Consider the following 24,617-nt stretch of genomic DNA (forward strand, 5'->3'; position numbering starts at 1 on the left):
CTGGCGCTCCTGTGAGAAATTATCATTGAAGAGTAAGAGATACCAATTTCTCCACAGAGCCTCAACAATCAATAATGTAATGCAGCCGCAAGATGTTTTGCGTTTTGAACAAGAGGTTCACCATCCTCCACAAAGCTGCCTGAGCACGACTTTGCCTTTTTTGGATGGAAATGAGAGAAATGTAGGAAACCATGACCTGGGGTATGACTGAGGCAGGTTGAAGGAAAATGAAAACAACACTGACGATACGTTATGGAGCTAGAGGGTCTGAAAATTGACTTTTTCTTCAATCTGCTGCAACATTCTTGAAATTGGAGAGACTGTGTGCTTTGGCTGAAGTGTCTTTCTGACAAAGACAGAGTGAGGCCATGAAGAAATCCATCTGCAAAACAATAGCGTTTAATCACAAGTTGCTCAGGTGCACACAGGTTTAAGTTTCATCAGCCTGTAGCAGTAGAAAGCTGGATTTGCTGGACAAGGTGCATTTTTAGGTTCCGGGCTGTGACTTGAATGCATGTGGTCAGCCTTGTGATCAGCTTGAGTGGCCCTTGCCATTCTCATCTGACCTCTCTCTTTGAGGTGGTTTTGGTGTCAGGACTGCAGTCGGCTGTGTGTGTTTCTTATATTGCAGCACTCATTCTCTATTAACTCTAGACCCCGAATCTGTGGCACGTAAAACTCCCATGAGGACAGCTGTCTCTGCAGATGCTGGAAGTGGCACATCTCTCGCCAGCGATCACACTGTGCTCAAAGTCGAATCGTGAGTCCTGCCCATTCAGGTTTAGTCAAACAGTAACAGGATCTCCACTTTGCTATCTGCATGCTGTCTGTGAGTCACACTTGCATTACTCACCGTCTGGAGAAGTGGGGTTTTGCATAAATGGGAGACAAAACATGGCAAAAGTACATCTTTTGTGTCACCATTTCAATGCTAAAGAATGAGCCAGAGTTCATGTAAATCGTCGTTGCTTATTCAGAGCAGAAATGCTAATTGTGTTTGTGTGCTAATATTTGTTTTCTTCATGTGTCATTGTTTCAGTCATGCCCTAAAGGCTCTACATATGAACTCCATGTGTCATCTCTACATCTTTATTGTCTTTGCAGCCATTAAAAAGTGCTTTAAAGAGTGGAATCAACAGAAAAACTGAATTTAATTAGAAATGTTGAGAAAGGCCGATGAGGCAAGTGTGGCAAACAGATTAAAGAGCCATAAATGTGAAACACTGCTTATGTCAAAAAGCTATCTGAAAATATCCTCCTCTTCCTCCTTTTTTTTTTTTTTTTTTTTTTTTGCAAAATCTTTGAACTTTACGTGGTACATGGTTGGGAAGCTGATCAATGTCACCTGAACTTGAATGTCAAGTGCAGGTTTCCTCAGGTGCACTTGAAGATAGCTGAAGAGCCAAAGTGGAGAAAAGAGGGAAATGGAACAACTGAGCTGGAATCTGATTTATTCATTGTGTCCTTGGAGAGAGAGATAGGGTGAAACACTGCAGTACGCTGCAAAGTGAGGGAGCTAGTGAACCAGAAAGCTTTTTTTTCTCTTTCCTGTGGCTGTAATCAAAGTATCCTTCTGCCTTTTGAGTCCCCTCTCACGCACACACCCCTTTCTCTTCTCATGCACGCACACATAAAACCCTTAATGACAGAGCCCATGCTAGATCAGATTAAGTGTCACAGCCACGGGCTTGAAGAGACACCGAGCACGAGAGGCCGGCCTGTAGTTGCATAGTTCGACACATGCGAGAAGCGTGCGACGACGCAGTGGGGGATGATTAGCTGTCTCCTGGTGGAAGGAAATGTGCTCTCCTGCTCCTGCGTCTAGATTAACCGTTCCTCTCCTTGTGTCACTTTCTGAATGAAAAAGGCCTCCTCCTAATTGCTTGTTGCCTCTTGTTTTCCTGCTCTTCTTGCAGGACAAACACTGTCGCCCCCTCTGAGAGGTGAGTAAACTAATTCCAGAGAATAGTCTCATGAGCATCATGTACTGCAGTGCAGTGCTATCCTCGCGCACCACTCCCCCACATTGTCCTGTTTGAAAGCAGTCCAGGCATAACAAAGAAAAAAAAAAAAAAACACAAAAGGAGAAGCAGTGAAGCAAAGGAAGAACAAAAAAGCAATATCCTTTCATGCTTTGTCAGAAATGGGTTGTTTGGATCGTACAGTAGCATTTTATACAGCCTGAGTCTGTTCCACAGGACTGGTGCTGTGAATAATCCTGAATCATAGTGTCTGCATCCAAAAATGAAAGAAAGAAAAAAAAACAACAATGGTCTTTTGCCATGTTTGTTGGATTTGTTATTTGAGCTGTGGCAGGCTGGATCTCTGGAAGCAGGAATTCATTTTTACCACACAATGCAGACCCAGAGACCAGTAACATGACACAGACTGTCTGGGCAAGCTATTGTGCTGATTTACTGTATATTCGAGAATTTACACTGTGGGAATAAGCTAAGATTTAAATGATTAACTGTCCCTTTGCTGTATTTATTCAAGTAAATCTTGATGAAAATATCCTCCCTTGAATATACTTTCAAAGCTTAAAACTCATGCTGGAATTATAGGCGACACAGCATCCGTGTGCAGTATGTTTTGCAAGCACTGGTTATAATAATATATTGCTGATTGCGTCACAAAGCATCTTATAAAGAGAGAAAGATCACAGCCAGATGAAGCTGTCAGTGCGGCCCTCAATGAGGGGATGAAAGGCAGGAGAGTGAGAGTGAGGCAGATGGTGCTTACTATTGATCCAAAACATGCACACACACTTCCACTGACGAACAGCTCAATATTGGACTGTTACAGGAAAAACTCCTCTCTTTGTGTATCTGTCTGCAGGGGGGCGCCCAGGCTGCTGACACTCTGGAGTTAGAGTATGCGGTGTGTTTAACCTGAGCCGAGATGTGCTCCTGTAAATCCCCTCAGGCCACGAAATCATGCACAGTGTTTTATTGAAGGCAAACAGGTTCAAACAGCGTTGTGAAATGAGATGGACACAGACGCGGGACCCTTTCTGTACATTTTATTTACAAAATGTATTAAAATTCTCTGTACAGTGCCTCACTAATGAGGTTCAGCAAATTATGCATGCATCTCTTCTCTTTTGTACCCACTACTATGCCTGACAATTTTTTATTCATTTATTTTATTTTATTTCATTTTTTTTTTTGCAGAAGGTGAGGTGTACAAAAAGAAAAAGGTGAAACCGATTCGAAAAGAAAACCAGGGCTGGATTTCTAACGTCGACCTAAGGTCCGTTTGTGAGTAGCAGAGCTTGTCAAGCATCACTGATTTCACATGCAATTTCTTAGAAAACAAAAAGGGAAAAAAGGGAGGCCAATCTTTCATTGTGGAATATAAATAATTCTCATTTATCTAAATGTACACATCTTTCATTAATCAATCTTTATTTTTCTTCACATTATCAGTTTTTTTCTTATATATAAAACTATCTGCCCATAGTTTCAGGTGATTAGATAATTACCTTCCTAAATCCTATGGAATCACAGTCTTTTTGAAAGAAAAGATGATTACGGCAATATGGAAATGTGCTAAGCTTCAGGACTCTCCCTGGTATAACCTTGTATAAATCTATTTTCCGTTTGTATTCATATATTTTCATTTACTAAGTGAAGTCACCAAACACTGTAATGCTCATTAAAGGAAATCAAATTAAAAGCAAACCACAGCTCATTGTAAAATGTGCAATTGTTAAAGAAAATGGTAAGGTAATCCAAAATACTACAGTTTAAAAGCCATTACTGTTATCCTTTAATTGGATTGCTGTTAATCTACAATTGAATTACCCTTTTTGTTTGGTTTTACTTTCATGTACAGAAGACTCTAGACTTCAGGGAAAGACTGTTTGGAGCAGCGAACCTTAGCGAGCCTGTGCTCCTTTGATATTTTACAAACCGTAAATCACAAACAGATTTTTTTACTCAAGCATGAATACTTTGCTTTACACACTCTTTGTCATACAAAACACACTCTTGGCAGTATTGGAAGTGCGACTTATGACCTGGTTCTGTGGTGCGTAAAAGCCAAACCAGATCATTATCTCATCTTCACGAGTCCCATCGAACGTTCAGAAGACAGTGGCAGCAGCACCAGAGTTTAGAGTACAAACAACACACTCATCATTGTTTTTGGGCTAAATGGCATTTCACTCCAATAATATCTGTCTTTTAAAACAAGTACAAGGTCACTATAAGTGACTTACAGCAGTATAAAAGCTTTTGTCTAATAACCAGTGTCTTACAGTGCACTGAATAGATCTAATAAAATTATTTGAACACATATAACCAGTGAAAATCTGGCAGCAGAAGGATGAAGAGTAATCTGATCATATTGATTACAAGAAACCAATTAGACACTTGTCATATAAGATTCGTCCTCTATCTGGCACTTGAAAATGTGCTTAGGGTTGCAAATGATGGCTTTAGTTCTCTCATTCAACGTAACATGTCAAATATATATATATATATATATATATATATATATATATATATATATATATATATATATATATATATATATATATATCACTGCACCATTCTTCTGTTTTGTATGAGTTTCAAGCAAAAAGCAATATCGTTGTGAATGAGTTGCATTGATTGGACTCAGAGTTCCATAAGGCACTGAGAGGAGGGGACCGCATCGGCTCTTCCCATGACCAGTCCAGTCGTGTCGTCATTGCAGATTATCATGCCGTATCCGCCCGAGAGGATTTGGCTCGGAGCTCAATCCCCGTGATCCCGTCCTTTCATAGATGTTTAGTCACAGTTGTAAGGGACAATGGAAATGTTTCCTAAACCTGTGTCGACATACAGAGCAGAAGCAAACATGAGAAGAGCTCAGTTTATGATTGTCAGGAAAAATTTGCGTCTGCGCACGTTGGGAGAAAGTATGTGGCTGTATTCAAAGTGTCAACCTCAAGATCAATGAAAGCTGTTGTCACATTGCTTTTTAAAACTCTATTGCCTTTATTTATTAAGTTCCTGAAAACTTAGTTTCAAGCCTTGCATTTTTTTCAATAACACCAAATGTTTGTGGCTAAATAAGCAACAGTTGAAAATAAATTTCAGATCACATTGCAGACATAAACCAAATACAGACGGTTTCTCATGTTAAATAATCAAAACCTTTCTGCCCATTACTCAGCGTTTCTTACATATGCTGATCTATTTTCAGGGCCTTTAAATGATGTTGCTTTGTTGCACAGCTGTATTCTGTACACATTCCTACAGAAGGAATGGTCCATATGAAAGCTGTTGACAGTGTGCTCTGTTCTGGGGATTATTCAGAGGGACACTGCTTTCTAATAGCTTTTAAAGCTGCCCTAGTCAGTATTCTTATTTTAACTATGAGTTATAAATGACTACGTGTAATGTCACAGGGGTCACTTTCAGTGACAAACTATCTGTCTGCAACTTCACTGTTTTGGTTCACTCTCACGGCTCTCATCGTTTTCAGTATCAGCAGGCCGCTGTTTTCAGATCTGTTTTCAAACTCTAAAACCCAACTGTACGCTACCTGCCCAGCAAGAAATGACAGATAAAATTAGTGAATAGCTGGTGAATATAGTTGATTTGATTTTGTATCTTTTTCTATTTGTTTTTTTTTCTACCTCTCATTTTCACTCTTGCTGTTGTAACAAGTAAATTTCCCCAGCATGGGATCAATAAAGTCTTATCTTTACTTACTACATCAACTTTATAAGGTGATGATATGTAAATGTTGTGTTTACATGTTGTTCAATAATACCTCAAATGTCATTTTTCAATGCTGTGAGCACCACCAATTTAATTCCATTCACCTCTCTTGTATTGAAATGCAGACTGAAGTACAACCAAAAATATCTGCTTGGCTAGAGATATCATTAAAGGTAAGTGAGAAAACATGTTTGTTTTCCTTTGTAATTTGGGAGAACTGACCCTTTAAAGATCAGATCGCAGTACAAGCGAGGAATAAAACACACTTTAATAACAAGCTAAGCTCTTACACAACGCGAAACAGCTCTGTGCAGCAGTTCTCTGATACTGCACGAAACAAGAGCCTGTGCATCCGGTAACAAGCTACGATTCTGTGTTGTATCCTTCACGCAGCCTGAGGCACTATCCATGCAGCTATACGTTACAAGGCATAAACAACATCTCAGAGTTTTGTATTTGAGTGGGCTTGTGTGTTCTGTTGTGCCCGACATGACAACCGCAAACAATTTCACAAGCAGCAACTATATACTGCAACACATACAAATGAATTATTTACTGGAGCTGATATGACAGGAAGCTAAATGATTCATCTCCCGCCTTGCTCAGGGACTCTGTGGACAGTGAGGAGAGGTGACGTACCTCTAGATCTTAACACTCTCGGTTCCGTATACGTTGTAGCCTTCTCTGTATGTGGCAAAGTTCTGGGTGTTGGTCGGGGGAGCCGGCTTAAAATTCTGGGCATTCTTGGCCAATTTCAGCCGTTTGGTTTCTTGCCGTGATTTATAACAGAACTCTATCAGAGCCACCATCATGGCCAGCCCCAGCCCTCCAACCAGAATATAGAAGACACCAGCCACATTGCTTAGGCTGAGAGCACTTGTCTTGTCCTGGGGGAAAGTGAATAACATAGTTAAGAGTTTTGCAGTGGAGCAAGGGCAGCAGAACAAAATGCAGCCTGCATCCTTCAAACTGAGCCTCACATTGCCTTGACTTAAAACTGCTTTAGTGAATCATCATACTCTATCTTACTGGCACTACATGTGGCAGATTATGAACTAACTGCTACAAGCAACCAAAAATTGAAGATGTAATGAGGTGTTACGGCTAGAATTTCGACTGAACTGATTTTCCGATGGCTGCCACAAAGTTGTAAGGAACTTCAGACAGCCAAAGTCAAACCGTCCTCCACTAAGGAGAAAGAAGCCAACTCTTAATGCTCTATCTGCTGGTGAATGTAGAGCTTTCCCTTCCCTTCTATGCATGTATGTAAAATGGCTTCTGCTTGTGACCATGTTAGGAAGCTGGTCAGTATCGCATAGGTCGATAGCTCTGAAAATCCCTGTCTTTTTTAATTCTCTTAACGACATGTACGTATAACTCTCATGGCAACATTGTCATACAGTACAGTCAAATTCATATTAGATGAATGATAGCTCCATTAAAGTTAGAAAAAAAACACTAAGGATCAAACCATTTTGCTGCTGCTTACCTACCAAACATATTCATTAAAAATTTGTTCATTAGAGTTTTACTATTTGCAGTTTAACCCTATGAGCGTGATACCATAAAGCTATTTACAGTAGTGACCCTAACCTGCAGTCTGAGGCTTTGACTGTATCTCAGAGGGTTAAATAGTGGGTTTATTACATTCCTCGACTTCTTGTGATGTGCAAACAGAGCCTCTAACCTCAACTCCGAGCAGCCACAAGCTTTAGAGGACGCCCTACGGCGCTCTCGCTGCTGAGAGAAGTTGAATTTGAGTAATTCGTCACAATAAGAGGCTTTGCTTGTTCATCACACCACAGGAGGCCAAAGAATCTAATAGACACATCTCGATGCAAACTAGTAACAACACAAATAAATCAAATTTTCATTAACAGTTTGGTAAATAGAAACAGCAGCATAATGGTCAAAGTATCATGAATGTCAAGAGTGAAAATGAGCAAAAATAGCATTTATCAACAACTGTTAACTGCTGTGATTCAATTGAAAGAGTGTATCTGAAAGGCACTTTAGCAATTTCCCCTCAGTGTTATCATTACAGTTTTCACAAAAAAGAGAGTCTCTACATTTCAAATTGCATCAAAAAGTGTCTCATTTCTATGGCATGAAAAAGAAGAGAATGAACTCGGGGAAGCAGTGCCTTGTGTTAAAGCCACATGTGAACTGCGTTACAGTCGGTGGCGGAAAGACTGAAATGTTAAAAAAGAAAAAAAGGAAAAAAGGAAAAATTATGTGTAGCAAATAAACAAAATGTATACTATAGATGTTAGAGAAGTCTTGTCTTGCATATGAACAGTACGTCAAAATGCAATTTGGAATCAGTACAAAAGACCTGCAGCGACTGACCTTACTTCCAGAGTCCTTGGTTCCACATTCACCCTTATCGTACCACCATTTGTTTTTCAGCTTGTCTAAGATGCCTTGTTCACTGAGTTTCAATACTGCAAGGTTTACAGGAGTTCTTCACGTGGGAAATAACATAAATAACATTATATTATGTTATTTTATGTTATTCAACTTTTAAACTACTACATACTTTACAAAGCGATAAAGCAGGGCTCCTGGCTATGTCAACATCACAGAGAGCAGGCATTCTACCTATTACCTTTATAACCCCTAGTCTAAAGCCAGGACCTACCCATATCGCTTTGAGTAATCGGCAGACGCTGTTAACAGGGCGACGAGCAGGTACTGAATGTACAATCTGCAAGTCTGTGAGGATTAAAAAGCATCGGGGTACATTGGTTTGGGGGCAGGTGATGGATCACAGGGGCTTTCTGACCAGTATTTAACAAGTTCAGTCCAACAGGAGCTTCGTCTTCACAAACAGAAAAATCGAAGCGATAGACACTACCTTTCCATTTCCACAATATCAGCTTAATCCTGCGATGGCTAATACTGCTGATACAACTGTCACCAGCATGACAACAATCAATTCTAGAGGTATTACAAGCAATTTCATATCCAAGCAACTATGCCCAAAAGTGAAAGCTTAATTAATTCTTGCGTGTTCTATCCCGACATATCGCTAAGAAAACCTTATCTCCCAATTACGCCAGATTAGTGTCAGATGAAGCGTGTCCCAACCAAACTGCACAGAGCTGCAGGACTAAGCTCAAAAGTATCAGCGGAATAATTCCTCTCACATTTGCCTGTAGCTGCATAATCTAATGTCTGACACAGCTGTTTCCTGCCGTCAGCAGTGGAATGTGACTAATTACACTTACTCTAGTACTGTACTGAAGTACACATTCAATGCACTCGCATTTTACTTGAGTATTACCATTTCATGCTTCTTTATACCTCCACTCCACTACATCTCTGAGGTAAACATCGTATTCCACTAGATTTACTTACGAGTTACTTCTCAGGTTACATATTTTAAGACCTTTCCTGTCCAGCACAAACCATGTATCTCCAAATATGGTAATTTTTAATTTCTCGGATAAATTGAAGAAGGGTTGAGAAAAATCTGGTACTTCTTGGATTAGCTGGAGCTCATGAAAGTAGACTTTTTGGAGATAGGTGGTTCTCACAGGATGGTACAAATAGAATATGCATTAGTATATTACATATATTATAGTATTGGTAAAGCATGGCTGACATGATCAAAATACTGTATGTAAATTTCAATGACCATAATCTTTTACTGCACCAAATTATATCAAGAAAAAAGAAACAATTGCAAAGCTGAATAAAGATCACACTTTGTGATTGTTCAGTAACCTTTATGGTTCAGGTCAGTCTCTCTGTGTCAAAGAGAAAAACAGCATATTGATATATAAGTGACCTGCCAACTATATCCCCAGAAGGGATCCATGCGATGTATAATACACTGTGAGAAGATTACACCACTGTGTATCCCTCATAGCCATATCTGGAGAAACGGACTGTGAAGCCCAGACCATTGTCTCAGCTCAGAGAGACGTTGATTAACAATGCAATTACCCTGTAACATGCTCTGTGTCTGAAACTCAATCAAGGCTGCACTGTGTTGTGCCTGAGGGCAGGAAAGAGCTGTGTTCACTGTGTGCGAGTAGGGATGCATGCAGCTGCGTGGATGACTATCCGATGTCTGTTGGAACATGGAGCGGCGAGCGGGACGGGGCCAAGCGATGCACTGTTTGGAGCGGAGCGCTCCAGGCCGCTTTATTCCAGCTAATCCGGCCTTTCCACTGAGTCCTGGGGAGCTAAAACAAGCCAGGAAACAGACATACAGTACATACCTGTGCACGGTAAAAGATTGGTGACAGCGTAAGACACTGATGCTTTCAAACGGCTCCTGACCATGAGCTCTCAGTAGCACAGGCAGGCCTCCTGAGCTCAGCTACTACAGAATATAGCAATGTTAGCAATGCAAACTTTGAAAAAAGGTGACTTTTGAACACAAAATCCTTTTCAGAAATGAACCACAGGCAGTTAGACATATATCATTTGATCCATGCCTCATGCAGCCTCTTGTGTGGACGCTATTTTAACAGTTTAACTGTTCATTGAGGTCTTGGCCAATCCATGACAAATGACATTATGAGTGTAATGACACAATCTGGAGTCTTTGGGACGTTGCTGCTCATCTGTGATCTCGCCAATTACTTTACCCATACCATCACATGTGTGCTGACAGCATCATTTGTCATTAAATTGACCTGCATTGTGAAGAACATAATGCTTCTACCTTATAGGTAATCTAGTGAAAATAGCACAATGCTTCATGGCACATAATCTATGTAACATTACGCAAACTCGTCATGGTTGAGTACCATTAGCTTCCACAATGGATCATTCATCATTTAACCACAGAAGAAGAGGGAGAGATCTGATGGTCAAAAGGGTCACAGCTGGGTTATTAATGAGTTGGGGGGTAGGAACTGCATGTAGTGAAATCAAACCACAGGTGGTTTATCAGGAGACTCATTAAAAGGAAAATCATAAGTCTTTTGTTTAATTAGAATTCTCACGTTTGCCTGCAATGCTTAGTCCCCTCAAGACGCCGCTGTTCCCCTTGCTTTCCTGTCGGCCTCAGCTGAGCAGCCATTTTGAGGTGTTAAGTAGAATTTATCACGTTGGCTTTAAAGCTCATGGGTTCTGGGCCAGTGTCACGGATGTGAAGCAGCTGTGCGGTGAAGTACTGCAAAGCCGTGTACTTTACGGGATTAGCAAACTTCACCTTCAGGACGAAAGGCTGGAGGTTTACGGCCTTTACGATCGAAAATATTCTCTCTTCCTCTTGAATCACACGCGCGTGACTTCATCAGCTTCTGCTACTCAAACTGTCCCAGCTTCCTAGACAAAGTCCTAATGACTGACACCAGGTGATCTGCCCTGCACATGTGTAAGGGTGAATAAATAAAGCTCAACCTTTCACAACTGCAGGGCAGCCACAGTCCCTCGCTAGCAGGGTCGGACTGGGGCTAAAAATGGCCCCCCACTACTGAGGATTTGAGAAGAAGGATGTGGACTTAAAGTGGGCTGACGACGCATCTCTCTCACTTTTGTTTTTGAATAATGAATTTCTCCCAGTGCTCCCGATGGCCAGTCCGACTGTGCCTAACAGTCTCCCAGTAACATTACAGCCTCAATAATCATAAGCATTATTTTTCTGTTAGCCAAGCAAAGGCTCCTTAGTTTGATATGAGCTGTTAAAGCGTCTGGTCAGACTAGCATTTAATTTGGTGTTCTGCCGTGGGGCAGCAGCAGGTTGGTTGGGGCGGACAGTTGGTTTGGTTATGGTTGGGTTGTTGCAACAGCCTTGCCGATTACTCTGCACTATGGTACCCGATTGTGGTGACATCGAGGCTGACCTTGGAGTCACCTCCCCCGCTGCCGCACTCTCCCTTGTCGTACCACCATTTGTTTTTCAATTTGTCCAAGAGGCCTTGCTCATTCAGTTTTAAAACTGCCAGGTTAACAGCATTTCTTGAAACGATAAAACATAACTTGTAAGAAAATGCACAGGTCCGTGAGAAATCTAATGCAAAGTAATAATTGTACTAAGCATCATAATGATAATGGTAGTGAGACTACCAGTGTCAAAGCAGGGGCTTATGCACAGTCTGTTAATCAGAATGGTCTAGGAAAGGACAAATTGTTTAAGAATTTAAGGAATATGGAGAGATAAGAAAGGCTCATATAAGGTAAAGACAGTGTTAAATCTTGGAAAAGGTGGCATGAAGGGTTACGTAGTTTAGAAACTGAAGTGTGCGGGATGGGGACACTTGTCATTGAGAAGAAAAGTAACAACAACAAACATCATGCAATTAACATTCGTCACAAGTGACAGCGCAGCTTTTAAAGGCTAAATTGAAAAACCATTGAACTGTTAAATTAAAAGTGACAACACAACAGTCAGGTAGGACAGCACACGGGACAGAAGGAGAGATCGAAGGAGAGAGAAAAGCAACAGTAAGAGAGACATAAATATGAAATGATTGTTAGCTTTAGCCTTATCATCGGGATTTGATTCCTCTAGAAAATTAGCAGCTGTTAATAAACATGTAGAAAATACTGAAAAACATTGATTATCATTGTTTAACCTTTGTATTCAATGCATTGAAAGGCATACCACCGTTACCTCTGTGTCCATAGAAAAAAAAACAAGAAGAGGAAGAGAAGACAATGACAACAGGGGGACATCAGGGTAGGTGGAATACTATAACAACACGGAGAATATTGTTATATTATTCCACCCACCTTAATGCTGAGCCTTTGGGCGTCGCCACACCGTAGCCTTTCGAGTCGAGGTTCCCGCCCACTTTCATGGTGTCGCACGGCTTCCGCTGCTCGATGTACTCGTTCATGGTGGACTCGAGGAGAAAGGCGAATTTGCCCTTTGACTTTCGTACCCGGGCTACGCCATCGGGTGTGGTCTTAACAAACACTGAGGGCTCAGCGGATTTCATGTATGACCACATCTTCTCATACACTGCTATTTTGGATCGCTGTGCAGGGAAGAAGAAGGAGAAAAGAAGCGGTTTAGAAATCTCCAAAATCAGACGCGTTTAATGGACTTTGTTGGATTTTTGTGCCTAATGATCGTTTCATTTAAACTGGCATTGAGAAGTATTTATAGACATCTCGGAAAGTGGTAGTGTGATATCTTTAAATACTTCCAGAAAAGATAGCTGGTGGACTTTCACAAGATCATGAAGTACAAGAATTTACAAAATCCATTTCTCTTCATTTCTTTGTGGTCTAGCTTGAGGCTCAAATCCACTAAGTGTGAGTGAGGATCACACATCACCTTTACAGCACATAAATGTCATGCAAATTAAGTTTTAGTAGAAATACAGGCATTTCCAGACTTTGTTATGAAAAAATATCTGCAATAATGAAACTTTTGTAACAGTGAATTGTGGGTTATCGTATTTTATATGGAAACCTGCAAAAGTTTGCGACCAATCTCTGTTAGTGAATTTGAACCTTGCTTTATGGGCTTAATCTGAACTTGCAGAACTTATCACAGTCATTCGTTTCAACAACACTGTGCTCAGTGTAACATCCCTACTGTGACTCAGAGGTAAAGCGCATGAGAAGCAAGAGAAGTGAACAAGAAAGCGAGTTACACAGACACAAGGCATCGCAAAGTGACACAGATGAGCATTTTCCCAGCGCCTGGGGTCAGGCTTAGCGAGCCTGTAAAATCTGTGGGAGTTGAGCGCTATCTATAATAAGCATCAATTAAATTATTCAATGCCGCTGGATTTATTTTGGCATAGGCATTTCACACTTTGAACAGATCCTGGTCCAACCAGTGATGAGCCAGTTCCCGAGTGGCACTGTGTGTGCTGCAGACTGGATCCCACATAAAAAAGATACTTTCTTTTAGCAAAGGCCAGAGAAAGACGAAGGGGTTGGATGGTTTTCAAGAACCGGCTGAATTCAAAGATCTACTGTCAACCAGAGGGTTTGTGAATGGAATACAGACAAGCTGTTGATATACCAGCATCTGTCAGAGACAGTTCCCTGCAGCGGTTCTGACCTTATGAAGCCACAAGTCATCAGTTTAGCAGAGTAAAATGTGAAATGATTGGCCAATTAATTCATTACTTGATTGACAGAAAAATAATCAGCATTCATTTTCATAGTTAGATAATTCTTTTAAGTCCACAGCCACACTAGCACAGACCTAGAGCTAAATGCTAACATCACCATGCTAACATGCTCATGAAGACAATGTTGACATGCTGATGCTTAGCAGGTATAATGGACCACATTCACCATCTTAGAATGTCATTAGTTTTGCAGGTACTTGTTCACAAACAAAGAACTAGAGCCTGCCTCTCAAATACTTTCCCTTTGGGTCTTTGAACTATTTGTTGGTCAAAACAAGCAATTTGAAAGAGTCAACTTTCTACATTTTGTAGACTTAATGCACTTAATTGAAGGCTAGAAAAAAACTATTGTAAAGCTTTAACCTTAAAGTACATTTGTACATTTAGATAACTGCTCATGGATGCAGAGCTCTGTGGCTCTGCATGTCCAAAGATACTGATCAGAACACAGACTCATCACTGCCCTGAATTGGACGAGTAACCCCCCCCCCCCCCCCCTTACAGGATTATATCCATCTGTAATGCACTTCTATTAATAAACAAAAGCATTAACCTTGACCTAATGAAGGTACTTTACTGGCTTTATGTAATCATATACAATTTGTTTGTAGGCATCTGTCACAGTGCATCAGGCCAAGGGTGAGGATGAGATGAGACAGCAAGATAGCACAAATTAAACAGTCTGCATGATGAATGTCATCTGCTCAGATGAAAAAGCCTTGAAGTTGGCCATTCCTTTTTGATGCAAACACAATGGACTGGGGGGGTTGTTAGACTTAGATGTGATGTTTTTGTTGACAATCTTGTTCAATGAGTTCAATTTGCATGTGTCAGACATCATGGAAAGGACACTAGTTTGGAGGACAATTTCCCCAAAGACCCGGGGCTCATCTGCTCAGCAGTGGGAAAGCTCCAGCCGCCTCCTCAAATGAAGAGAAAAGAATGGATCTGGGCATTGATTACTGACGACAGAGTGTGCTGCCTCAGTGCTTTATGAAGTCAATTCATCAATATCAGAGCGGAGACGAAGTGCGACCAAAACCTAAATAGGCCGATTCCACCGCAACTAATGTCACCAGTGAGACACTAAAGGCAGATTCTGATAGAGAGAGAGAGAAAAAAACAAGATACAATGAGAAAGCCCAGCAAGGAGAGAGAGATGTTTGATTATTGACTGCTGGCACACAAATGTGCATACTCACAGAGAAAGACAGACACACACTTACTGTACACACACGAACACACCATAATACATTGAAAGTCTACACTCATCTCCTTTAAAATGTAATCATTCACATTGCGGTCTATAGTGGTCATTTAAAATTCAATTAGGCATAATGAGTAAAAAAGTCCATCACCAATGAACAATTTGTCGAACAGTTCTATATTGCCATAAATACAATTTTATGCATGTGGCTCGCCTTCACACCATATAATGGCCGTTATATATATATATAACGGCCATATACTGCTCTATTCTAAATGAGCTCCAAACAATTAACAAGGAGCGGCTGCATTTGATAGCTATTGTACAGAGTAAAAAGAAACAGGAGTCTATGTTGGGTAACTTGCAAACAGCATAATCCTCCTCCTTTTAATGTATTCAAATTATACTAAAGCAATCATAATGCTGCTCTATTCATAATGAAGTACCTACATAGTCCATTGCAGCCAACCCTCCTACCTAAGCGACACAGTTACATCATCTGTGTAGGTGTTCCTCCTGCAAATCTGTCTGAAGCAGTGAGTTTCCTGCTGTCTTTTAAATAAAGACAAACGGAGGTCTGTTATTCCAGCCTGGTGACCTAACATGAGGAGGGAAGAGAACAGGACATGCCTTCAGCAAGACAAGGTCAGAGGGACCCCAGAGGAAGTCTGGTGGGTGCTTATTATTCTTCTGGGGAGAAGTCTTCAAATTGCCACATCCAAATCACATGCAGATATGGCCACTCTGGCACGCTAATGCATGCACATACAAATGAAGGCTTCCTTAGAGCAGGGGTCGGCAGTTAGGTGCAAGCATCGGCCAGTTAATTCTCACGTTTTTTAACAGGGGGCCAAGCACTAGTTTAACACAGGCGGTGGAGATGCAGGTATGTAATATTTTTCCTGTGTATCTTTTCTTACACTTGCAGTAACTGAATTTTGGTCACTTGGGGGCAGCAGAAACAAGCTGTAAACAAAACACTGTCACATTTTCAGCTTTTAAAATTACGTGACGAACTTGTTAACAAAAGGACGCCTATTTACACATCCAGCAGATATGGAGCAACATTTGCAGTCGAGTGGAGTTTCTGGTCACCTGATGAGTGCAATATTCACTCTCTTATAGCTCTGTTTTGGTCTCCACTGTGTGGGCCAATTCATCAACAGCTAGCTGCCGATTTTGTTAGTGTGCTACTTGATGCTGGGCAGGTAGTGTCAGTAATTTGAGCTTTTTTTTCCCCATTAGGATCTAAGCAGTAATTCTTACAGGACCAGTGTGTAGGTGTTTAGTAGCATCTACATTGCAGATTGTGATCAACTGAATATGCCTATATGGAGAAACTAAACTTACAAAAAACGCGAAAGGCACTCTCTTGAGCCAGTTTGGTTTGTCCGTGTTGGGCTAATGTAGAAACATGGTGGTGCAACATGCCGGACTGCGTGGAAGAGGACTCGCTCCCTCTATAGATATAAAGAGCTCATTCTAAGGTAATGAAAACAAAATGATTCGTATTTTCAGGTGATCAGAATCTAATGACAGCATAACTATGAATATTATATTAAATTTCTGCCTATAGCGCCCCCTAAATCCCACACAGTGGTCCTTTAAGTGTTAAGTCTACATCTTTTATGCTAATGTCTGTTCTTGTTGTTGCACTCTGAGAATGGGGATTTATGTGTTACTTACACACAAAGGTGAAGGTGCAGTGGTTGTTACACTAAAGATACCTACAAATTACACTGGCTGGAGTTAAAATGCTTATTTGCCAGAATAAATAAAGCCTTTAAAATCTTCCTTGATGCACTGAAATGGACAGAAAGACAGACCGGAAGGATTCGCTGCTCTGTATTTTCTGAAATCATTAGTAAATCTAGAAATAGGATATTTTTTGTCCCAGAAGTCTCCACCAATGTCATTAAAATGTCTGAGACGGGACAAGTGATTAAAGTCCAAAGTCAAAGAAATTGCCCTCTCCATTCTAAACAACCACTTAATCTGTATTGATTTTGAGTTATGCAGCGTTTCCAGACCTCTGTCCACTGCCCTTCGAACTGCAGCCTGTTTTTTATTCTTCCTTTGGCGTCACAGGCTGCTTTCATTATGGCCTCTCCCACATACGCTCCACTGCTTGTGTATCTAAATGCCATCTCCAAACACCCACCACTACATTTTGCTTCTACTTAACTTCCCTTCCATTTTGTTTGTGGATATCACCACATTCCCCCAATATCCTGTGTGCCAGGACTACCTGTATCTCAAGTATGCAGAAATGAAAGTTGAGGCTCTGGGGGTGCACTTTGTCATTGAAGTACCACATGCTACGCCCTGAATACCAATACGCTCGTCTTTGATGCTTGTTTGCTGGACTCCAATAGCTCCTCTCGCGCCTGCTGTTGCAGCTCATCTAAAGTTCGACACGGCCCTCTGAGGACAGCGCATTCCCTCAGAGGTTACGCCTATCTCACACTAGTCTATCATCTCTTTTGTCAGCTTTCTCTTTTATGCAAACAGGCTCTAATCTTTATAGGAGCCTCCCCTTCACTCTGCACTGTACTGAACCACATAGTGACAAGAGCTTGGGGAATTGTGTTACAATGTGCTGCATATGATTGCAGGGCAACCTAAAGATTTCTTGTACAAATCTTCATGCCTGCTCCTGTTCGACCTTCAGCCTCTTGCAGGCCTGGCCTGTAATGCTCTAGGGTCGCAACGCTATGAGATTTTCACAGTACGATAGCCATCTTGGAAAATATCATGGTTTCATGGTATCTCAGTATAGAATCCGGTATACTGACGCATCCCTAGTCTGCTCTGCATGAAAAAGTCACATATTAAACATTATCTTGGACCATGAGGAAGCTATACTGTCTGGGCCACAATAGCTGAGCCTTGAAATTGATTTTCATGCTTCGTAAAATGCATTGCTGACTGCACTCAAGCTGTTGTACCCATCTCCACCACACCTGCAGATCAGTAAGATGCATGATGTTTGCTGTTGAGGCTTTGGGTAATGCATAATCTTTTGAGGGGAACAGAAAACAATGCTGTGGTCTCATTTCTCTGTGCAATTATCATTCTTTCATTGTTATGCTGCTAAATGAGGTGCATGATGGGACAGCAGTGTGGTTGTCTTTGATGGTCTCACCCCGGTCTTTACACGTAATTAAACAGCCACATCAGCCCATTTTATCATCTCAGCCATTATTACAATGCAGCCTCTCCTTCAATGTACATCTCAAAATGTAACTGAGCCAAGCCTTTGGATGGAATAAAACCTCATCAAGAGGATAAACATGGCCTCGCTGGTGCAACTCATCATTTTCTAATCATCCAAAACACAAATATTCAACTGACTGCATGAAAAGATCCGTGACAGGAATTAAAAATGATGAAACAAATCACAGTGGTGCAGTGGCACATGACAGCTGCTATGTTGAGGAAGAGCGACACAAAGCTTGAAGCTATCCCGCATTGTCTCAAGGTAAAGCAACAGACAGGCTGGAGACAGAGGAGAAGAGGGTGCCCAAACACGCAGGGTAGTCTGGGGAAGAGGAGCCAAGAGTGGATCGAGCCGCCATGCCAAGTGCCTCGAGCCATTCACTTCCACTGGGCACGTCGACGGGCTCCTGGGCCAGCTGTCCTAGTTGGTTGTGAGCAGCAGAATAGGGGCTTTCGAGGGGGATCTACTCTAACACCTCTCTCTTTGAAAATTCTTCTACAGCTCTGCAATGAAGACACACACGGCAATGCGAACACTGTCACTGTCAGGTAATGAGCCACGTGTCCAAACTGTCAATGTTTCAGGTGCTAAATCAACAGCCTTGGAGGAATATCTTAAACCACAGAAGACATGACGGTTTTGTAGCTCATTATTACGAGCCATATTCATGTTACTGTATCTTATTTTGCGCTTTCTGCATGGAGAGGGAGCAGAAAAAAGTATTTTACAAATGTACAACATTAGTGAGTTTGCTCTACCTTTCATGCAGCTTTGTAAAATGAACCAGGTGAAATCATCAAAAATTAAAGGCCGGGGGTGGCAGAGATGATGACATATGTCTTGTTTGAAACATTGGACTTGATTTAAAATTTCCAGCTGGCTGATGCCGTATGGGTCTAATTAAGCCCGAATGTATTTCCTGAAAAACAGATCTGAAATAGAACTTTAACTCCTATTAATCAGTGTGTTTTTTTTCTTGTCAGCCCTCTACAGCTTTAATTAAAAGTCCCTTGGAATTGCGGTTCACACATGTCATTTCCTATTTGAAGACTTGGGGATGTAACTAGGACACTCATTATACAGAGCAGAGGAAACTGCGACTCCCCAACCACCTCTTCGATTGTTCTAGCAGCAGACCTGTGGTGGCTCCATTGTCAGGCTGGAAGCCTCATCTGTAATTGGCATCCATCATGTCTATGACACGAAGACATAAACTGTAAATACACCTGAGCAGCATCTCTGATGAAAGGAACAGCGATGACAGGCTTTGAATTGAGTGAATAGAGTACCGTTGCTGTGTGTGTCATGTGCCATGTTTCCCAGGATATATTATCTTCTACAGACTTTTTCAGCCAGCTGCACCAGAATGTACAGACATAAAACAAAACTCTTTTAAATATTAAACTCGGTTATCTTGTCCTTCTTTGTCTGAAAAAACATGGGCTTGATTTTGCGTGTTGTTCTGAGCAGTTCAACCCAGGGGTAATACAAATGAATTGCTCTCTCTGCCAACAGGCTGCAGCTGTGAAACATATGAATTGTTTCTCTCCTGCTGATGAGTAATGAGGAGCATAAGATAAAAGACTGTCATATTGCCCTTTCGTCATCACAGGGAGAGCGCTGTTTCATTAATTCTTTTCCAACTTACTGCTCTGCAAATGCAAAGGATTGGACAGTCAATGGAGCCACGCCACAAGCTAAGACATCTGAACTTTGCAGCAGATGGGTGAAAAGATATGCATGTAAAGACATGCAGTGCTGTTTAACTCCTGCATGGTGAGCATGTGGTTGCCTTTCAGAGACTAATACACTTTCGCTTCAGATTTTAGTTAATTTATGACTTAATTGCCTGGCTAGTCCCTCAAGCCGACAGACATATTGCTTATTCCATCTGAACCGTCTTTCAGACTGCTCTATTTGACCTAGAGGGCCCGTCTTCATCAGGTCCAATTTGCCAGCCATGGTTGGCTAGCTAATTATATTTCATGAGCTGACCCTTCTGAGTTTGAGCCTGATGTGGGTGCTTTGATTAGCCTCCTGTTTTTATCACCTCTGAGTCTTCCACGTTGTTATCACACTTTCTGCTGACAGCCCCGGTGCCTCAAGGTTGCACACTGCAGTACTGCCGCATAAATTTCCCGTTCGTGTCATAAGAGTTCAAGAACTGCTTCTCTGTCAACATGCCTCATTTGGAGCAATCTTGCGCAGGTCACAAGTGCTCTGCTAAAGGTACAAAATGGAAAAGCTGCGAGGAGGAGTTTATCAAGGACATTACACAAAGTAGTTTTATGATACAATGAGCCTGGGTGCAAAATATTCAGGCTTTTGCATGTTTTTCCATTTTAAGCTGAAAGCAAACAGATTAGTAAGGTGCTGTGTGTGTGAAACCCAACAGTTTCCTGACTCTACTCACCCTAAAAAACTCCTTTGTGGAGCCTGAGTCCAGAGTGCCATATGCTATCTCTGTCTGCTTGGCCAGATCTTCGGCACTTTCTATAGGAGAGACCATCCTCTCCACTGTCAAGAAGGCAGCCAGGTTGGCTGTGTAAGAGGAGATGATGATGAGGGTGAAGAACCACCACACACCACCGACAATGCGGCCTGACAGAGACCTGCGAGAGGGGAGGTTGATGACAGGAAAACACAGAATGTAATTACACAGTGGCATGTGGTGCCTATCAGCCTGCTAAGATCAACCAGTTGTGTTTAAAGTACCTAATTGCGTTGTCATCAGAATTTCCTTGTAAATCAACACAATACTGTGTCAGCACTCTAAAACTGCACATTTCCAAGGAAAGTAGTACAGGTTGTTGTACTCTAATCTGAGTCTTTAATTGGCTGTTAAACAAACAGGGTCAAAGTTCATTTCAAAGCATGAAGAAAGGTATTGATGAAACCATTTGGTGAGGCTATCTCACATATAATAGCTGCAATAAATGTGAAACGAGTTTAGCTGCAAATAATGAACACCTAAAGGAAGAGAGGAGGAAATGAAGACGCTCTGGTGACTCCGTGTACTTCTGGAGCATCTCATCATCTCGCAGTTAAAATTTCATGTAGCAGTCTGTTCTTCTCTACTCTATCTCTGCTGCCCACTCCTGGAGTCTACTGGAGCCGACCCACCTGGGAGAGATGTCACAGCCCTGCTGCATGAAGGCGCCCAGAGAGAACCAGAGGGAATTGAAGATGCCAAAGTCATTGGGAGGATCGGGAGGTGTCTGGGGGTCTTTGGTCTCGTCCTGTTCCTCGAGGTTCCACTCATAAGGACTGAACCGACTGACCAGGAACAGGACCACGCTCACCCCAATATAGGCAAACACTATACACATCCAGATCTCATAGGCCAGCGGGTCCAGGAAGGAGAAAACACCAGGCTTGGACTTTTGTGGCTTCTTTATCATAATGGAGATGCCCAAGCTCATAAAGGGCTTGGAAAAGTCTATCACCTCCTCTCGAACCAGAGTAATGGTGAGAGGCGCAACAGCTATATCTGCTCTCTGGAAACAGGGACATGCACAGCAAGCATTAGTCATGACCTGCATAAAGAAACAGGTCACTTTAAATGTATGTGTGAGTGACTGGAGCTGCAGAGAGAGAAGGAAACAATGACGTCATTATCACACATTTTAAATATGATTAGAGGGAATAAACCTCCGGCTGTGACGTCTGAAGGCAGGCTGACACACACACACACACACACACACACACACACACACACACACACACACACACACACACACACACACACACACACACACACACACACACCACAGACTCCCTCCTGGAGACTTACTCTAACCATAACTTTAACCTTACCCTAACCTTAAGTCTTCACCATAAAATTTTACGATTTACATTATGGAGACTCGCCTTTTGTCCCCATAAGGAAGCCAAGTCCCCACAATGTGACTCTGCAAATTGATTTATGTGCCCACAACTTGAGTAATATATGCACACACACACACACACACACACACACACGAAAGGTAGAGTGGCATTTGCACAGTGTTCTGACGTCAGATGTTAGTGATAGTACATCAGAGATTCAAACTGTACAAAGTTGGGACACTGTGTGAAACAAATAAAACACAATGTGATCATCTGCTGATCCTTTTTGACCCACACTCAATTTGAAAACAGTACAAAGACAATATATTTAATGTTTGACCTCATCAGCTTCACTGATTTTTGTAAATATGTGTTTATTCTGAATTTGATGCAGTAACTTCTTTCAAACAAGTTGAGACAGGAACAACTAAAGACTGGGAAGTGGTGGAATGCTCCAAAAACACCTGTGGGAACATTCAGCAGGTAATCAGCTTCATTGGTAACAGGTGATAGTATCATGGTTGGGTATGAAAAGGGCATCCTGGAAAGGCTCAGTCTTCACAAGCAAGGATGGGGCGAGGTTCAGCTCTTTGTGAACACATGATTGTATAAAAGATATTAGTGCATGAGCTCAGGGACACTGTAAAACTGCTGTCAGTAAACACAGCTTGTTTTCAAACGACCGCATTCTGATTCATTTACGTTTTACACAGCGTCCCAACTTTCCCGGAATCAGGGTTGTAAAGTTCATCAAACTTTTTTACTGCCATGTTGCCACATTGGGAGTTAAGAAAGAGAAAAAAAAAAGCTCACATGGCCACCGCAAGACATTCAGAGAGACAGCTTGGAAAAATCCACCGAGGCAGATGGGTGTTTGAGTCATGTTTGACCAAATGCTTCCACAATCAGGACCCATGGAGAGTGGAAAACTTTTCAATTGTTTAATTCCTTAAAAAACAACTGATACTACATCTTGCCATGAGACTACTTTTATTGGACTGCTGGTACATTAAATCTGCATATTAAAAGAAAGTGAGCTGTCTGGTGTTTTCATGACAAGTGTAACCTTTAAAAAATAAATGGTTATAATTTAAACTGCATAATGTAGAGCAAAGAGGTTGCTGCAGAAAAAAAAATCAGCAAGCCAGATGCCATTCAGTCGGCTGGATTTCCCAAACACAGCTTATCCTAGCATTAGCTTTATTTTTTAATTTTCCAAGCTGTTTCTCTTTATCTCCCTCCTTTGCTCTGCTGCTTCAATCACATTATGTTATCAAAACACATCCATGGAGGTGGTGCTGCCTTTTTACAAATCACAATGGCTTTCTTTGTAAAAGCAGAAGAAAATAATTAATCACGTCGGACAGTGTTACTGCAGCTCGGGTGTATGTGATTAATTAAATAACTGCTCCTCTTCAAAGGAGCCACTTGGTGAAGGACAATTCTTTGTATTGTGCTCTGTTGTCTTTTTATGTCGAAATGGAGAAAACACTGGATTGAAGCGGCGCGAGGCAGAGAATGTTTCTTACAAGGTCAAACTAGGAGCAACACAAATAGACCCAATAAACACGGCTGTTTTCTTTACCTTGTCAACACAACACTGTGAAGGGCTATAACCATTTAATCCTCGTGCAGGCGTAAGCAGCACTCAATCAATGTTGACAGAAACGAAGCAATAAAGACCAGCCTCGGGCCTAACCTTTAAAAGACAACTAAAATCAAATTAATTTACTGGTCAAAAGGTCAAAATGTACAAAACTATTAGTCCCGGCCCACCTGCTGTAAAATTACGGGCCTGGAAGGACTTGACAGCGACGTGAGTGGGATATTTTTTTCGCCTTCCATCTGCAGGGAGTGGACTTTTCCCATTTGAAAGATAATTTGGTGGGGATAGCACATCAAACCAAGCAATCTTTCAGGCTGATAGTTGGGAAATTGAACAGATGAGGAAGCCTGACCCCTCATGCATTTTGCATTTGGCCCCTGTTCAACTATTGTGGCCTCGGAGAAAGGCAAGAAAGTGGGAACGGGGGTAGGGGGGTGTTAATTTAGGAATGCTTGAGGTGCTGCGAGCGCTCTGTCAGATGTAAAACACGGCACGACCCTTCCCTAATGCGAGAGGTTGAACCTTTATGGAGCGCAACACATATGGATCTTGTTGTTTCAAACCGCAAACCACCATTTAGCTGTTGATGCTAAAGCAGATTTTCTCAGCTGTGAATTTACAATGTGGCATTTTCATCATACACATCAAACATTGAACATAATTACACAATCACTTCAAAGGCATACAATCTTTCATTCATCAAAGTGATTACAGTGTGTTTGCCATATGGACTCATTGTTTTTATGCACCTACCTCTGTTTCGACTGTAAGAGAGAGAGAGAGAGAGAGAGAGAGAGAGAGCTTTCTAGGCTAAGCAAGGAGGATTAATTGCAACGAACAGCACTGAGAAATGATTTCATTTTCTCCGTCTCAAGATGATCACCAACTCCCCAATGCTTGAGGCTGCATTTGACAAATTCACTCACAGCTGAGCTTCCTGAGGCAGCATTAGGCTTTGAACTGGGCAAGAGCTGATGAGTTCACAACG

At 41.6% G+C, this 24,617-nt stretch overlaps 1 protein-coding gene across 5 annotated transcripts in view; it reads right to left on the reverse strand.

Moving 5' to 3' along the window:
* Positions 1 to 3,139: 3,139 nt before the first annotated feature.
* Positions 3,140 to 24,617, reverse strand: part of gria3b (glutamate receptor, ionotropic, AMPA 3b) — an 83,798-nt gene continuing 62,320 nt past the window's right edge. The window contains exons 11-16 of one of the 5 annotated variants that reach the window (XM_070963456.1): positions 21,319 to 21,692; positions 20,609 to 20,807; positions 12,408 to 12,655; positions 8,064 to 8,178; positions 6,354 to 6,601; positions 3,140 to 4,816 (exon numbers count right to left, since the gene is read on the reverse strand). In XM_070963456.1, the coding sequence (XP_070819557.1) occupies positions 6,356 to 6,601; positions 8,064 to 8,178; positions 12,408 to 12,655; positions 20,609 to 20,807; positions 21,319 to 21,692 (1,182 nt within the window). In that variant the 3' untranslated portion in view covers positions 3,140 to 4,816; positions 6,354 to 6,355. Of the gene's footprint in view, positions 4,817 to 6,353; positions 8,179 to 11,518; positions 11,634 to 12,407; positions 12,656 to 20,608; positions 20,808 to 21,318; positions 21,693 to 24,617 lie in introns of those variants that run through there. The other 4 variants (XM_070963455.1, XR_011602203.1, XM_070963457.1 and 1 more) reach the window with 4 other exon arrangements.

This window comes from Chaetodon trifascialis, chromosome 5, assembly GCF_039877785.1.
Source record: "Chaetodon trifascialis isolate fChaTrf1 chromosome 5, fChaTrf1.hap1, whole genome shotgun sequence".
Classification (NCBI taxonomy): Eukaryota; Metazoa; Chordata; class Actinopteri; order Chaetodontiformes; family Chaetodontidae; genus Chaetodon; species Chaetodon trifascialis.